Source organism: Siniperca chuatsi, linkage group LG23, assembly GCF_020085105.1.
Source record: "Siniperca chuatsi isolate FFG_IHB_CAS linkage group LG23, ASM2008510v1, whole genome shotgun sequence".
Lineage (NCBI taxonomy): Eukaryota > Metazoa > Chordata > Actinopteri > Centrarchiformes > Sinipercidae > Siniperca > Siniperca chuatsi.
The window spans coordinates 10,922,735-10,941,202 of NC_058064.1; the positions used below are offsets into that span (position 1 = coordinate 10,922,735).

Here is an 18,468-nt window from a genome sequence, read left to right on the forward strand (position 1 = left end):
TCCTGCAGCTCATGCCAAACCTATTAATACAGGAAGTAAACAAGTGTGGAGGGAGTGGCAGAGACAGCCGGATGGAGGAGGATGGAGATTAGAAACAAAAAAGACAAACAAGGCTGTTAGATACAACTAATTAACGTCATTACACAGTCACTACCATCATTCACAGCTGAGGTATTCAAAATCCATACTGTACAGGAAATGTAGACTTACACTAGTAACCCGCCTGTAGATCTGGGCAGCGTTTTGACATTCGGAGTAGGGGTACTCTGAGGTAGCCATCTCCAGCATACACATCCCGAAGGCGTAGACGTCTACCGATTCATCATACTTCTCCTCATACATCTCTGGAGCCATGAACTCTGGGGTTCCTGGTGGAAAGGAGAGGACAAACAATTAGCTATTCCACTGTGCTGGGAATTTAGATCATATTGGACTCAAAAACAAACTGGCTCAGTCAGTTAAGTAACACGTACTAAAATGGTTTTGGTGAGTAGAATTCTTAAATCTTAAAAATTCCCTAAACACCGCTAGACATTTTTAATTACAAACTCACTTACTGGTACCATATACTAGCCTTGTTGTGTGTGTGTGTTCGTGGATTTCTGCAAGTGTCCAAATACTTGAGGTCTGCCTAATTACTACAAAGCAGCTGTGGGATTTACAAAGCACATCATTCTCACCTCGAGTGCATGAGAATATGCGCATTCATGTACATGTGTGTGAGAATGTGTGTGAATACCAGAATACCTGTGGTCAACTATACAACTGAGCTACTGAACGGCAGTTATTATATGGAGCACAGCAGACACTCTTTACTCCACTTGAGTTTAAGTGTATTATACGCAGGGTGTGTGTTTGGGGTGTATCTTTGGCGTGTGGGTGTGTGTGTGTATGCGTAGCCATCACATCTGCAGACAGCTTAATCCTAGCTTACTAGGAGACTGACTGGTGTGTATTTCACTTTTCAAATACCTGCGGTTTGCTTTTACAACCAGATATTTTAGAAGCAGTCAAATTAATCTACAGTAGGCTTGTGTAGTGGTACAGAATGTGTCTGTGTTCATGTCTTTGCTTGAACGAGAAAGTGTAAAGAGGTTATTGTTATGGCAAACACTCACAAATTATCTCAGTCCACCTTCACGAATCTAAAAAAAACATTTCATTCTGATATACAACTTTAAGTCTGACTACAGGTATGTGTGCACGCAAAAGATACGGTTGTTTCTTCAGTGGCTGTGTAGATGCATTTTTCCTACCTATGACACTCTTGGCAAAGGAAGCCCTCTTTAGCGTGGCTAAACCCAGGTCCCCTATCTTCACCGAGCCCGTGGGCCCCGTGATAAAGATGTTGTCGCATTTCAGGTCTCTGTGAATGATGGGCGGAGCTCTGGTGTGCAAGAAGTGAAGGCCTTTGAGGATCTGTCTGCACCACGAACGCAGAACCTTGATTTTCATCACCTTGAAGCGCTTCAGGTAGCTGCAGGACAAAGAAATCGCACATGAGATAGCATGTCATTCAACAAAGCAAGATTAAGTGCGCCAACATGTACAGAGAGCAGCAGCTTTTCAACAGCCATGTATCCTGTTCAAGTGGCCTTTGTCCGACACAACAACTGCCAACTAGTTTTCTCTTTGAAAGTCACTGTAAAAGAGCACCAGCTAAAAAAAAAACAAAGCTGCCCTACTATGCATCTCATATCTCATATGTAGCATCATTTCATTGAGGTTGAGGGGCACTCAGATGATACTTTGAACTGCTTTGAATGTATTCTACAGTATTATTGTTACAAGATACTGAAAACCATCCATAGGGGAATCAATTATTCCACAGCAAGGCATGGAGATGCAGACAATAGCTGGATAAGAGTGATGGAAACACAGATAATGCTTCAATTACAGATGAAAGCTTACACAACCAAAGTGGATTACTGTCTGACAATTCCAGCTTAAAGAGATATATCATAAATACTCACAAACATGAATGTGCGCACAAAAACACAGACAAAAAAGACAGGCAGTCACTGAGAGACATTCTGGTATCTGCATGGTTAGAGACTGACATTGCATGTATGCCAAATAACACTGGAATACTGAGACTAACATTATTTAAACTTGCTTTACCTCTTGAAAACAGACATCTATATTAATCTGGATACAAATATGTATCTTAAGCTTAAATCAAAAGAACAAGAATGACAATTGGAAAGCCAATGAACAGCCAGTACTCACGAGCTCTGTCTTTATTCAGCGGTACTGAGAACAGGTTTTAGATATTTGTTAATTTAGGCTATTTGGCCTTATAAAAGGCAATTCTATCTAAACAGTCATTTAACTATTTAAACCATTTATTTGAGTCATTTTCATACCACATAAAGCAAAAATATCCTACCACAACCTCATGTAAATGTCACTTTTTTAGCAACTTCTAATGAAACAATAGTAGCCATGATAATGCACATCATCAGTGACTTTTAATGTGGTTTCCAAGTGGGAGTTATCCATGGTCTTTACCTACTTCACTGTACAGAGTTATGAGAGTGTGGAACCTATTCCAGCATACACTGGGCGGAAACCCTTTGACAGGTGGCCAGGCCATCACAGAGCTAACACAGATCCACACCTGTGGGTGATCTGGAGTCTCCAGTCCAGGTGATTTGTGTGTCATGTGTCATGTGGGAAGAAACTGGAGGAAACCCCACAGGATTAAAGGGAGACCAGGACAGGAATTTTACTGTGTGTGAAATTTCTAGTTTCTATTTTTATTGATTAAATTAGATGCAGTTATTGGATGAAAAGGCTTCTGTCAAAACTTCTCTTTAAAAGCTTTGAAAACTCATTCAAAATGCATTTGACTGTCACTCTTGATTAGCTCATTTAAAATCAATGTTTGCATGTCTAAGCAAAGTGTTTCCCATTTACTATTGTCAGCTGGAGACTTGTCTGCTTTTCTCTCCTCAGCTCTTCCGCTAAATTCAAGTACAGAGCGAAGAACAGACAGGCAAAGCAGGATGTACTCCTTAGTCATCCTCTGATCATCCAGACGATGAGGAGGATTCAAAGGCGATCAACTGTTCCACGACTCATCATCTATTTGATTTGTTTGATTCCGCTGGTATGTGCTAATTTCACTGCGTCACAGCAGGCAGAATAATTTGATTTTATTTGTTAAAGCACTTTGGTCCTTAGAGCTCAAAATGTCTATCTTATCCTTGATCTATTTACTGCAATTCATTCAATGTCCAAGCTTTAAATTTTAGCTCAAACTTAATCTTCCCATGGTCCTGGTGAATAACTGGCAGCTGACTGAACCGCACACTGACCCTACAAAGAATGTTGTTGACTCCACCAGTGATGGCCTCCTGGTCCAGACAGCTAACCCAGAGCAACATCAGTGAGTCTGGCTCCAGCATCACTCGCAACTCCACTTACGCACAGATCCTGAGTGTCAACAGCTGCTCTAACAATGCAGCAACAGCAAATCTGTCTTAACTGACAAGGAGCCGTTCAGACAACTCTGGACTCAGCATCACAGACCAGTCCGCCTCGACCCAGATACAGACTGCTGATAGAAGCTCCAGTGTTTTAGTCGTGACCCTGTGTCTTTACCAGAGTAGACTACATTCATTATCCAGTGGTAAAAAGAGAGTGCATTAATAAAGTACTGTACTTAAGTACCCATCTAAGGTACTTGTACTTTACTTGAGTAATCTGTGAGCTTGATTCAAAATCACAGTCAACAATGGTGCTGCCAACCAGCACACCACTGGAAGTGTTGGTCAGGGAGTATGACCACAATAAAGCTGCAACTAACAATTTTCATTATCAATTAAGTTATCAAAAAGTGGTTTAACTACGTTTTACGGTATCTCACTTTAATGCAGCAGTGCCCTTGCAATGTTGATACTATTAGAGCTTACCTAGAAGTTTGTTCTCCTATTTGATCCAAAATAGAAGATAATGAGTTGGGAGAAATCTAAGATGCAACAATTAAATATTTCTAACAATAAAACTCCTAATGAATTTCTTAATTTCACAGTGAAGTGTCTCTCCTGACTTTAAATGATGAGTTTGACTCTTACAAAAGGCTCTCGCTGTTTTTCTTTAGAAGTTAGACGGAGGAATTTATTAGACCAAAATATCTTTACACATAATGCACATATTTTCATAGGGGGCCTTCAGGGCGCAGAACACGTTAACAGAATGAAAATAATCTTTTGGGGACTTTTTAGGTGAACGTACTTCAAAAATGCACATCTGCCTTACTTAAGTGTTTATACTAAAACCTTTCAAAGCCTCTCCCTCATCCACCCCCATTCCATCACACTCCATCTCTTACTTTTATTTCTACTCCTCACGTATCTCTTAAGAAATAGCAGTCTCTTCTACTCTTCCTCCCTCTGTACCTTCCTTCCCTTTACCCGCCCTCCTCTCCCTCGCCTGTCTCCTTTGCTTTCTTTCTCTCCCTTTCTGAAGTCAGAACAGTGTTGACAGAAAAGTTCAACCCTGTGGCATGCGATGCTGGAGTGACACTGCAGAAAGCATTTCTCCCACACACAATCGCTCAACCATGCTCTCTTTTCAACACATATACCTAAATACATACATAGAAAAATATGCAGATATACATGTATATACAGTATATGTCAACAGTACATATACAGTACACATACATACATGAACAGAACAAGTATTTATACACAGATATACATGTGCAGCAGCACAAACACATAACTTTGTGACTCTCTCGCTATCTCTCTCACACACACACACACACACACACACACACACACACACACGTAGATAAGGGGCCTCTAATACCCTGAACCAACGCTGGTCAGTATTTCCATCCTGACCATCTCCCTCCTTCCCTATCAGTCCTCTCATCATCTCTCTCTATTTTTCCACCACTTCAGAGTACAAGAGTCCCTTCTCCTTTCTGAGTCTTCATCTGGATGACAGCCAAATCCCTGTGCAGCCTTGGTCCTGTTCATATATGTACATGTATACATAACATACTTAAAAACATACATGCATGTGAGAAGAATGTATTTTGTAGAGCTAAAGAGTTGATTAGTCGATTCACAGAAAATTCATAATTTAAGTGATTATTTTAAGCAAAAAATGCAAAAACCAGCTTTTCTAATGTGACTATTTGCAGGTTTTATTAGTCTTCTATGGTAGTAAACTTTTGGGCATTAGAACTTTGGTTGGGCAAAACAAGATACATGAAGACAGTGTAATATTCCCCCCCATTATCATACTTGCTGCTACATTTAGCTTTTGCATTCTGGTGACATATTTTGTCCAAGGTCTTATCTGAATATTTAAATCACTCATGTATAATTCCTAAAAACCTTGTAATAATTTATATTCCCTGCTTCCCTCTTTTTTTACACAGTAGTCAGTGGAAAGGGACAGAAAGGTTCATAAAACAGAAACTTTTTTTGTTAAACTTCCTTCATTTTACAGTTGAAATGTTGTGTGAAATATGCTGGATAGTTGCAGGACGGGGAGCGCCTGCCCAGCTTCTGCATTTGTTAACAAATGTATGAAGCTTTTTCAGTCTTCCAGTGGAGGGCGCTACTGTCCTTGGTAGTGCTGTGCAGCTGGATTAATATTTTCACTCTGTGGTCAAAGGTGGTTTGTCAGTCACTAGCTGCCTTTAAGCTGGATATCTAGTTATTTATTTGTCTATTGTTCCGGCCATTTGTGTATCTTTCTGCCTCTTTAGCTGACTGTCTCACTATCAGTTTATCAGACTATTTAACTTTCTTTCTCCCTCTTTCTGTCACTCGGCCTAAAACTGTATATCAGTCTGGTCATCCATCCAGCTCTCCCTCTGTCTGTGAGCCCCCCACCCCCCACGTCATTTGGTCTCTCCCTCTGTCTGTATCTCTGTCAGGAATGAGAGGAATCTGCAGCAGAAGCAGCAGCTGGCAGGTGGGCTGATGTCCCATGATGCACTGCCACACGCCCCACATTTAGCCTTTTATTGTGTCAGGAGCTCAACAATCACATTCGCATTCACAGACACACTTCTAATCTATACAGGCTGGCACGCGGTCATAGCATGGACAATGACAGCCACAGATGCATCAATTCACCACAGTGAATTTTGGGGAGGGGGGTCGATACTGAGGGGAGAGACTGAGCGACGCCCCTGATATTGACATGCTAACTACAGATATACGGTATGTCACACACATGATTCCTGAGCTTTACCATCTTATTTTGCGTGTTTGATGCTAAAATCAGATGAGAACAACTTCTTTTGGAACATACGTACATAGACAGGCACTCAGTCACATAAATACTGTACATATCACACACTGTACATATAATGAGTCAGACACACTAGCTGACCCACTAACTAGGGATGTGAAGTGCTTACGACACAGTTGAAAACAGAGAAAAACTGCATACTGGTATGACAGAGAAGAGGATGATTACTGTTGATTACTTTTAAGGCTCTTCGTGGCCTTGCTCCAGACTATATTTTAGACCTTGTAATCCCTTATGAACCTTCACGTAGTTTGAGATCTTCGGGCAGGGGTCTTCTGTCTGTTCCTGAGTCCAGGATGAAAACTAAGTGGGACAGACTTTTGCTATCAGGGCCCCGAGGCTCTGGAACAACTTGCTTGAAGAAATTAGGTTGTCTAAGTCAGTGTCTTCGTTTAAGTCTCTTCTCAAAACAAATTTTTATTGGAAAGCATATCCTGATTTTACTTGAACTGGCTGTTTATTTAATTGCTTTTGTGTATTTTATGTATTTTATTTCTTTATATTTAATCATTCTGTGGTATTTTATTTCTCTTGTTGTGAAGCACTTTGTACTTTGTTTTGATAAGTGCTCTATAAATAAAGTTTTATTATATATTATGATACAGGTGTGTGTGTGTGTGTGTGTGATTTTTACATTTTACATTTCATTACACTTTTTTTTTGTTTTTTTGATAGAAACTACAGAAAAGACACTACACCTTTTGGATAGCTAAATACAGTTTTCAAGTCACTAAATTAATATCTTGGAAAATTCATTTTCTCTCTCATGTACTCACGTTTTAAGAGTGCCAGATGTCATGAGCTCAGTGACCAGAACAATACATTTCTTTCCCTTGCACGGTCCCTCCCAGGAATCATAGAAGCGGACAATGTTAGGATGCTGGAGACCCTTCAACATCCCGGCCTCTTCTTTGAAGCGCTGACGCTCCGACTTGGACAGCTTGCGATCCTACACCCAGGAGAGAAGAGGAAAATTAGTCATACAACTAAGGAAACATTGTTCATCTGAAATCTAGAGGGAAGAAGTATTTACCCAAACAAAACATGTTGTATTAAGAGTACAACACTATTATGGTGAGTGTGATTGCAATCAAATTAAGCGGGAAGATGGTTTGAGGGGTGGAGAGGAAAGCTAATTAACTAACAGGTTAGGTAGAGGAGAAGAGAGAGGAGTGGAGAAATAATTAATGCTTACAAAACACACAACTATGGTTTAACAACTTACAAAACAACTTTTACATCTAACACTGATGCACCAGCTAAACATGCTACTAAAATACAAATGCAGATGATATATGAAACCAGGTACTATCAGAAAAGGGTGCCATATTACATTAAAATACAGCACTAGAGAAGGATGTGGATATGGATAAAACAGTAGACTGTCCTTTCATCTTAACTCAAAGAAACCACAAACATCCATTAGAGTGAGTCTGAGGCTATATTTTGATGTGTATTCTTTTTTTATCAGAGAGGTACTTTGTGATAAACCGGTTTATCAAAGGGAGGGAACATTACATTACAAGGCAAAATTATTATAAAGAAATTATAAATAATTGTTTTTTCTTCAATATTTTCCCCTTTACTGTGATCCTGTGGTCATTTTAACTCCCCATGAGTTAACTCATGGTAAGGTTGTAGACATCTCTCTCTCTCTCTCTACAAAATTACAGTCATGCGACACTACATGTGTCAGTAATGCAATTAACTGCTCACTATAGAGTAAACTATTGAGTGTAGAGCTGCAATTATTGATCATTTTCATTATCCATTAATTTGATGATTATTGTCTTGATAAACTGATTAATAGGTGGGTCAATAAAATGTCAGAAAATAGTGAAACATGTCCAGCACAGTTTCCCAGAGCCCAACAGTCCAATCTATTATATTCCATCAGAGAAGACTAAGAAAACCAGGAAATATTCACATTTGAGAAGCTGTAACCAGTTAAATATTTGCGTTTTTGCTTAACTTGTTGCCAATCAATTTTATTTCGATCAACTGGTTGATTAATCAACTAATCGTTTCAGCTCTAACTGAATGTCTGTTATATAGGGAACGAGAGAACGAGGCAGTGATTTCAGACACAGCTATGTGTCACCAGCTGCTTCTTTTCACTTCATCAGGACGGTGTAACATGCTGAGATCCCTCTATGTGAGTAAGGACACAATCCCTCACTGGCTTCCCACCAAAAAACACTGAAACACACATCAAATCTTCAGGTAGTTCTTGTGTCCTTCATATTTTTGCTGTTTGGATGTGAATCGTAGTCTTTAACATTGGCGCCAAGCTTTAGCCGAGTCTTTATTGGTAGCGGTCGTAGCCACCCAGTGAGAGTTTGACCAAAACAAGCTAAGGTTACGGTCTATATTCTTCCATCCTGTGGAAGACTAGCTTCTTAGAAAAGTCCTACACACATACACACAAACCGTTTAATGGGCATTCCAGCTCTACCAGTGATACCTCAATAAACGCAGATGCAAAGGGCAGTGTGGGCGGGTTAGATCTTGTAAAGAAGTGTGAGCATGTGTGTTCAATTTGTACATGAACATGTGTGGTGTCATGCATTCAATTGTGTCTAGCCTGTGTGTTTGTTTACATTTGAGCTTTAATAAGTGAAGAAAAGCCTAAAAAATGCATTAGTATTTGGTAGGCATTTTTTTGTTGCCTTTACTTAAACAATTAGCTCTGTTGCAGAATGTGTTAGGCTTGTGTATCAGTAGTGAGAGTGCGTGCATGTGCTTATTTGCTTTGTCTGAATGCGTTTGCACATTGATGTTTCTAGTTTCTTCATCAGCTCTGTGTCTAACCGTAGCCGACACATTCAGCACATCACTGCCCCAAAAATAAACAAAATCAGAGCTGTCTGACAATGATAAAATAAGTAAAACCAACAAAACCTCAATACTCAGAGGATTTAAGCCCAAATACGTAAATCTAAATGGTTATGTTGTTCATTTTGTCACAGGATAACCTGCAGTTACAAGTAGGTTGCAGCAGATATAAAAAAGGAGATTAAAACAAATATCAAAGAGATGTTTTAATTAACCTGGAACAAACAGAAATTTGTGCTTTGAGAGGAATTCATGACACACATCAAGAACATTTCATAACGTCTGTGACCCTTTTAGAGGATGAAATTACAGGCAAGTGAACAGATGTACTGGTCTGCAGACAAACACAGAAAGAGCAGCAGGTTTGATTAAGTATAGATGACACAATAACTGAAACACAGAGTGAGACCAGAGCAAGGAGCAACAAGAAATGCCTGAGTTTTATTTTTAAGTTGCATTTCAAGAAGCAACAGTATTTTTGAAGTGACGCAATATCAGACATTGGAGGTTAGACACCTACTCCCAGCAACAGTATCAGGATTATCACCATGGCAACTAGTTTTAAAAAGAAGTCCAATGAGGGGCACCTTGCCTCCAATTTAACTGTTTCATATGTTTTGTTCTAAATCAAGAATATTCTGACATCTTTTTAGATTTGATCTTATGCAGATAAAATGTTGTGAATCAGTGCCTTTTTTTACAGCATCGTAATGTTTTATTTAATGTTAATTTGAATATGAAAAAAACAAAGCAGCATCAATCATTCATAGTGTTTAAAGCTACAGTGGCACCAAATCCCCAAATTCTTGGATATGGAGGTACTATTGAGTGTTATAACAATATTGGGGCAATATCTAAATAATCATGTAGTATTCCTTGATAATCCACACCTACCCCACCAACCAATCACAACTCAGCACTGAAGATTCTGCCAGGTCACGGTGCGTAAGTCTTTTGAAATGTTATAAAGCTATTAGAAAACCTTGTGAGCTGCTTCAGAGATTAGGACAATCTCTGAGGTGATGATCTCATATTGTCATATTGTATAATCTGGGGCCTCATCTATATCATATGACTTTACACACACACACACACACACACACACACACAGATAAAGAGAACATCTGTACGCTTCAGTGTGTTTCTAAGTGCATTAATGTGTGTAGAATCTGTATGTGTGTGCGCGCGTGCGCGCGTGTGTGTTAGGGCCCGAAACAGCTTATCCCTTCATCCTGTAGCAACCACTTCAGTGATGATGGCCCATTAGCAACTGACACACCATGTGTGTGCTTACCAACCCTTACTCCCATTGTCTCACTCTTTTTCATATTGTGATCACATGACCCTGTGGTCACATGACAATAGCTGTAGGTCACCTGACTGACTGGAAGCCAACATTCTACTTCCCAGCAGCACTTAGAAAAGACCCTGACCACCCATATCCCTGTTAGACACCTCCCTCAGGGCACTAGAAGATTACCTCTCTCTCTCTCTCTCTCTCTCTCTCTCTCTCTCTCTCTCTCTCTCTTCGAGTGTGTGTGCGTGCGTGCGTGCGAGTGTGTGCATAGATGTGAGCAGAGTAAGTAGACAGCAAGTCTAAGGGGGCTTCCTAATACATTATTAATGTTTCCTTCTTCATTCTAATGTATAAATGGGTACTCAACTCTCACACATACAGTAGAGGCTTTGTAAGAGACAGTAAATTCATATCTAAAAGAAGTGCAAAAAATCCCCACCCAAAACTGTTGTTAGGATGTGGGTATTTAAGGAATTAATTTGATCCATGGCGCATAGGTCTTCCTGTTGAGAGTGATTGTTTTCTTTCTTTTTTTTCTTTTCTTTCCCTGACTCTCTCCATCCCTTCTTTTCTGCTCTGAGCTTCAAAACATCATGAGATGAGAGTTTTCAAAAATACCCTCTAACTCTCCATCCAAGCCTCTCTCTCGGTGTCATACACACAGGCTCATGCAAACACACACCTAAGCAAGGCAAGCTTATACACTCAAATCTGTACCTCTTATCTGACACACACACACACACACACACACACACACACACACACTTCTTTTCGACATGAGGACTTCTCACTCTCTAAGCCCAGCTTCACTTTCTCGCTATCTTCCTTTCGCCTATCTGAGGACTTGAAAGAAGCCACCGATACATCCCAGCGTAAGTGACAACTCAAAGTCTGTCTGCCCTATTTCTGTGCTGTAACAGTCAACTGAGGACACACACACACAGGCATACATACGCCCACATGCAACGAGGCAGCCAGAAAGGCAGGCAGAAACAGAATCAGCAGTGTTAAAGCATTATGCAGCTTCCTGCAGAGAAGCTGAAAGCTGAGACCCTCTGATCAACTCGTCTAGTCTGGACATCCCACTGTGCTTTAACACTCAGTGATCATCTGCTCTGGTCTTCTCTGGTCTGTTGCACCCCAGCAAGTGAGCACCCTCAGCACCAGATGGATAGAGGTTGCAACAGAAGACAACACCGCGAGTGCCAGAAAATTCAGACAACTAAACGCAGTGACATGGTAAACCGGTACTCGACTGTATTACAACAAATGATATTACTATTAAGGTATGGTCTTTAGAGTTTCTGGGTACCAAACTCACAGGACGTTGTCCAAAATCTCTCCTGGGGACAGAGGAAGCCTATAACATACAGTAAATAATTGCATGATTGTTTCTGGCTTTCTGGCTTTCCATTATATAAACATAAATTTAAATGTGTTTAAATAAGTGGAACAAATCTATAAGGGAAGGAAGGGAAATAAACTGTTCTGACAGTAGTAGTTGGTAAAGTCATCTGAAACTTTTACTGTTTCACCAGCCAAGTAGGTTTTAGAAAGGAGCAACTGTCAAATTTACATCATTACGGTAAACTAACTGGATCAACTTTTCACCTGCAGCAGTTCCTCCCAATCACTTTCAATGCTTAAATAGCAGTTTACAATTCAGCTGTGTGTCAAAATATTTTTTAGATGAAATTAACCAATTGGAGTGGTAAACCTTTAACTGTAAACTATGCAAATCTCGAACCAGAGCAGTAGGGCTGATTGCAGAGCAGTATTCAATAGATGAAGCATCAATTGCAGAAGATCGTTACAACTAAACATCTATAAACAATACTCCACCACCAAAATATTACGCCGAAATGGCTGCACGCGATGGGTTTTCCTTCCCTGCCACTGCAACAGTAATAATCTAACATCAGCTCTATAAAGATGGTCAAACTCTCCCATATAACCACTCGGACGTAAAATTGAGGATATCCTCAGGTCAAATGGCTCTGTACGGGTGGCATTGTGATTTTTCCCCACATCAAAGATGGGGCTCTTTTAAGAGAAATTGTCGGTTCTATTAAAAACTACTACTACATAATTTAATGACATGTACATGATGATTTTCCACAAGTGATCATCATTAACTTATTTATCATTCTCCTAACCAAGTTAAGAAAACCCCAGTGAAGAGCAAAGTAAATCATTTCTCAGATCCTGTTTATGAAAACCTTTTATTGCTGAAAGCATTTAGAGATGATGTGGTTTAAAACCAGATGATGAAAAAGACACAGACTCCAAGGTCTGCAGCTGCACCCTAAAATAATGAGGGTACATGAAGAATATAATTATGAGTATGAGGGGGAGACTGATAATAAGACTAGCTGCAGATGCATTGAGAAATACTACACTGCAAATAATATTTTTTTCCTTAAAACCAAGAATGACCTAATTGTTTTGCCTTAAAATCATTATTCCAACACGTAGCAAAACAACTTGCAGCATCCATTTTTTGGCAAAATCACGCAACCTTTTTCAAAAACCTAAATTTCAAAGAACGCTGCTCTGTAATTCGAGAGAAAAATCAGGACATGTAAATTTTTATTACATTACGCCTCTCGGCTGAGTGAATGAGCTGATTTGTTTCTATATAGAGTAAAGACCTACAGCTGTGTGTGTGTGTGTGTGTGTGTGTGTGTGTGTGCAGAAGTGCATGAAAAAAAAAAAGGCCCGGTGTGTTCTATTAGTATGTAGCCAAAGTTTCTCTCAGACCCCCCACACTCTGGAAACACTCTCCTGCAAAGAACCACAAACCCCCTACAGCACCAACCCACACATACCTAGACATGTGCGCAAAAACACACACACACACACATATATATATATATATATATATACGTATTTCACTTGCACACACAAACCAGAACCTCTCCAAGACCTTTACCACAGCTTGTTATGGTTAGCCAGCGTATGAGCGAGAGAGCGAGAGAGCATCTGTTATGAATAAGAATGATTGAAAAGAGGATGAATAAGTTCCAGTAAAAGTCAGTGGGGGAGAGAAAGTGATGGAGACTGATCTCATCATTTAAAGTGACATGTCAGCATAGGGCACCAAACAACGAAGGAAACACCAAGATTTGAGTTCACTTGTTCACACCCTCCTCCTATATTCCCCATGTGTTTGCTTTATCTTCTTTCCCTTCTTGTTTCTCTTTCCAACTGCCTCACTCACTCTTTGTTTCTCCGTCACCCCACTGATCCCTCGCTTGTTCTTTCCTCCTATTTAGGTGGTTTTTGGTTTCCCATCAATCAACACTACATATTGCAGTAACCAGGGCCATGTGTCCGAGTGCATGTGTGTGTACGTGTGTGTGTATTGTAATCTGACCTACTTGCGGCTGAAAATCAGTTGTTTCTGTAGGAAATGTGGTGAGATACATAGACTTTGGTTTTCCTTATGGTTTTCCTGGAAGATATGCTATTTATATTATTAATTTTGTTATTATTTAGTTTACTTTTGTGTGGCTTTATAGGAAGTAACAATGACAAACAACCATGATACCTGATGATCAGGTATTAATCTTCTGTAAGAGGGACATATTGATCTTTTTTCCTTTGTCTGATTTGTAAAAGTCACAACAAACAAACACATTCATCAGGATGGGTCCAATAACAAACCCAATGTGTGTGTTTGTGTGCATATGTTGTGTACTAATGTGTGCAATACAATACAAAACAATAGGTGCCATCTCAGCCTGCCACTGACCATGCACCCTATTGTCTCATCTCTCTGTGCCTGGCTGTGCAACAACCACACACACCCACACCCACCCACCCACACCCACACCCACCCACCCACACCCACACCATGTGCCAATGCAGTCATTACCCTCTGTTCTACTGGTCACGCCTTATCTCCCCTCCTCTTCTGTCTCCTCACTGCTCCTCTGTCATCTTCCTTTTTCATTACTCTTTGTCACTCCTCTCCTATCATTTCCTATCCATTACTCACTCTTTTACCATCCTCTCTTTTCCATTCACGGGATTCCCCCAGAATACAAGCAGGATGCATTTCAAAAAATGGCCTCTCTCCCACATCACACCCTACAGTTCAGCCTCTTGATCCAAAGATAATGAGAGGAAATCTGAGGATAATGAGTGGAACTTCTGGTGTAAAGTTCTTCCCCTCTAAAGTGTTAATCTTTAACAGAATACCAAGCCATGCACAATGAATCACATTATACCAGGAATTATCCCAAATTTGAAGCTAATGAGTAAAAATGATGACATGCCAAGCTTCCAAAGTTCACAGAGACAACTAGAGGACAAAACAGGCTTTAAATAATGACATTTTACATTTAAATTGCCTTAAAAACAGGGAGCAGCAGGTAGGATTCAGGTTGGTTAAAACATTTCTTGTGAACCTGTAACCTTCAAGTTATAGAACATCGTCTCGCATTCCCAGGCTAATAATCTAATACCAATCTAATACCCAAATCCTGAGTCAGCTGAGCCAACCTGTTCCAATATCCAGGACTCTAATAAAGCTCTATTCATTGATTGTGGTTTTTATTGAAATGATTAGCAAACAACAATGGCCTCCTTTGTCGCTCAAACACAAAAACAAAGATCCAATGAAGTTACATGAAGAAATCAAGCATCCAAAGTTTTACGGGCAAAAGGTTACCATACGCCACTTTAAAAGGCTTTATCATTCGCGTCAGATTCGTTATCACATTAGTATCACAAGAAGAGTCATCTTAAATAGAAGGTTTGGAGGTGTTTGAAATCAAATTTTAGGGGATTCAATGTGATGAGGTTTCAATGTGGAAATTATTCATTCTTAACACGGATTTGGGACACTTAGTTCAAAAGTAAAGATAAGAAATAATGGTTTAAGTCTTAGCAAGAACAGTTTGTGTACATACTATATGCTTGTATGCAAGAGTATGTGCTGCAATGTGTCTGTATAAGACAGAAACAGAGACAGAATGTATTTGTATGTGAGGGAAAAAGAAAAGTGGTGGCACAGGATACCGCTGAAATAAAAAATAAAAAACCGAATTTCTAAATGTTTAGAAAAAATATTAAGTTATATCATCAATATAATTTTCTTATTAAAATGCACTTAAATTCTAAACATACAACATGCCTGTTAAATTTTTGAAAAACAAGTGGCATCTAGTAAAACGTGTTTGATTGATTAGGCAGTAAAATGCTCTTTGAACTGAAATGAAGATTAATTTGAAACATGAGACATTCGAACGTAATGGCTGTCATATATCAGCAATTCTGTCTGCCTTGAAGGGACCCAAAAGCCTTTGAACTTTTAAGAATTTGACCCTTTTTGCAGAGGAGGCCACATGGCGCGTATGCAACTTGTGTATCGTGTGTATGTCAAGTGTGAATAAGGCAGTTGTGTTTTTCTATGTGCAAGAATATATGTGAACTTGAGGCTTTTTAAGTGCATACGTTTTATTCTATGCGTTTGTGTGCGTGCCACGCAACAAGGTTGCAGTTTTAGTATAGCGCACGTCCATCTGCCTCTCTGTTAACATATCATAAACAAACAGATCACAGACAGACTGATATGCTGATGGACATGATTCATTCCACAAGTGTCTACTGCTTAGACCTCTAAGTCTATCACTACTGAGCAAGTCTGTATGGCTTTGAAGCAAAAAGAAACATCCCATATACTGTAGGAGGATCGTGGATAAAATCCCTACTAAAGCCTACTAAAATACCAACAGATGCTACCAAGTTCATAACCAAGAAACACTATATATCCACATCTGCATGTTGCTATGTGGTGTGTGTTTCTGTGTGCTTACGTGCATGTCTCCCTGGAATCCACAGGGTGTAAATGACATCTTATAACGAGGTCCTGATACTGTTACAGTAACTGATGATCTAACAGAGGGTTAGGCCAGAGAGGACGAGGGCTGCCCCAGATAAAACTATTACATAATCCATTAAATCTAGGCCCTCCACTATTTAACGCCAAGGCTGAACTTTAGCACATCTCAGGTTTCAATTTAAAGAGCATCAACAGCCATCGGCATCCAATCAAGTAGCAGCACTCTGTGTTTCTAGTATATTGCTGCAAACTATGTGGATGCTCGACCGAAGTGATCAGCTAGTTTAAGCTAGAAGTTACACAATGTGTGGGTAAAAAGCTTCCTAAATGATCTTTTAATGATAGCGTTACATCCACTCACCTTTGGTATTTGTTAGTCTTTATTTAGAAAGTGAGAAAGTCCAGTGGTAAAAGAGGCAGAACAGATTAGAGACATGAAAGAGTGCTGATGGGATTTGATCCCAAACCAGTGGAGGCTTCAGGGGTGACAGAGCCAACTATTCCACCATTTTTGCTTTGATTAAAAAATAATCTATGAATATACTCCATGCAGTATATGCTTTATACAAGCAGTATTAATTAATACCAGAGTCTCTGTCTTACATCAGTGTTGGCCTGAAAAACTGGTATTGTTATTTGCAGCATATTAGATTGAAGATAGCAGGATGTTAACAAAGCTACAAAGCCCCCATGGAAATCCATAGATTTTTTGGACCACTAGTTCTATGGAGCAATGTTTTGATGAGTGGGTTCCCGTTTTGTTGCTATCTATGTGTGTATGTGCACACAAGCATGCAGGTGACGCAAAACACATTCCTGCTGTCCAGCTTCCTGCTATTCTACTGATTGACAGTTGGTGGTGGTAATGTGCCAAGAAACGTAGCACACCTACAGAAAAGACAGGGAAGAAAAAGACCGCAAGCTAGCAAACATGGATGTAAACAATGCCGGTTTTAAAATATTTTTAAAAAATCGGCTTTGCAAATGTAGTGAAGTAAATGCTCTCAACATGTTTGTTAGGCATCAAGATACACACAATACGATTTGGTGAGAAACAGTTATTGTAAACATAACTGTTTGTTTACAAGAAAACTCCACAGGGTGCCTTTAATTTAAAGACAACCAATCTTGTAGTTTCACCTTTTTGTTACTTTAGAACTCTCTCCTCATACTTCAAGATTATATCTGTTTGCATTTTTGCCTTTATTTTGATACATGACCATGGAGACTGACTATAAAAAGGTCCCCAGCCAGAATCAAACTAGAGACATTGCTACTACTGTACATGGTATGCACCCTGTACCACTAGGCCAAGGGGAAGCCCCAATAATTTCTTTTTGTTACTTTTTAGTTATTTGGGGAGTTTTTACATAAAACAGAGATTTTTAGGTCATAGACTAAGAGGAGAGTAAAAGCAAGCAATTAAAACTGTGTGTTGGATATTTAAGTACTCTACATTTATGCTCTGTTAGCCTAACAACCACTTTAGTGAGAGTAACCAACTGTCTGTTTACATGTAAGTGTAACAAACACACACTGACTTGGCACAAACACACACTGACTAAGAATATTACACGCACTATGCCAGTGATGTATGTGAGTGTTTGTGTGTGAGTGCTTGTGCTGTGGTCCTGTTTCTAACTCCTCCACAAGCCCCCGAGGTTGTCAACAGATTAACAAAAACCCTGAAGAGATACACACACACACACACACACACACACACGCATATGAAGCACATACACATACTGTACAAAGCCACAAACAACAAACAACACTACACAAGTCCCATCTATACAATAAACATAAAAGGGGGATTAGCTCATGTCAAGAGAAAAGGAGAGAGAGTGGAAAGAGATGAGAGGGAACGGGACAGAGGGAGAGCTACAAATGAATGCAAATTGAGGTGAATTTGAAAAAGGGAGAAAAATAAAAAAAGATTACAGAACAAACAAGTTAAAACAAATTTATCAAATTTATAAGTCAACAATCCTTTGTCCGTATCTCTATGCCCCCTTCAGTGTTCCTGTCTGTCCTTTTCCTCCCCTCGCAGTGGCCTATATTTCCTCTGCAGCTGGTTAGTTGAGAGAGGGAGAAGAACTGATTTAGGCTCCAGCTCTGACAGGGTAACCAGAGAAGTTAAACAGATACAGGGTACCGATAGAGCCATGCGCTAGAAACTGAGGTAATCAGCAGCAGACAACTGGAC

The 18,468-nt window shown here is 39.7% G+C and overlaps 1 protein-coding gene across 1 annotated transcript in view; it reads right to left on the reverse strand.

Annotated features, from left to right (window-relative positions):
• Nucleotides 1–18,468, reverse strand: part of wnk1b (WNK lysine deficient protein kinase 1b) — a 102,356-nt gene that overhangs the window by 49,196 nt on the left and 34,692 nt on the right. Inside the window, 3 exon segments of the mRNA XM_044186521.1 lie at nt 211–368; nt 1,257–1,477; nt 7,059–7,231. Coding sequence (XP_044042456.1) covers nt 211–368; nt 1,257–1,477; nt 7,059–7,231 — 552 coding nt within the window.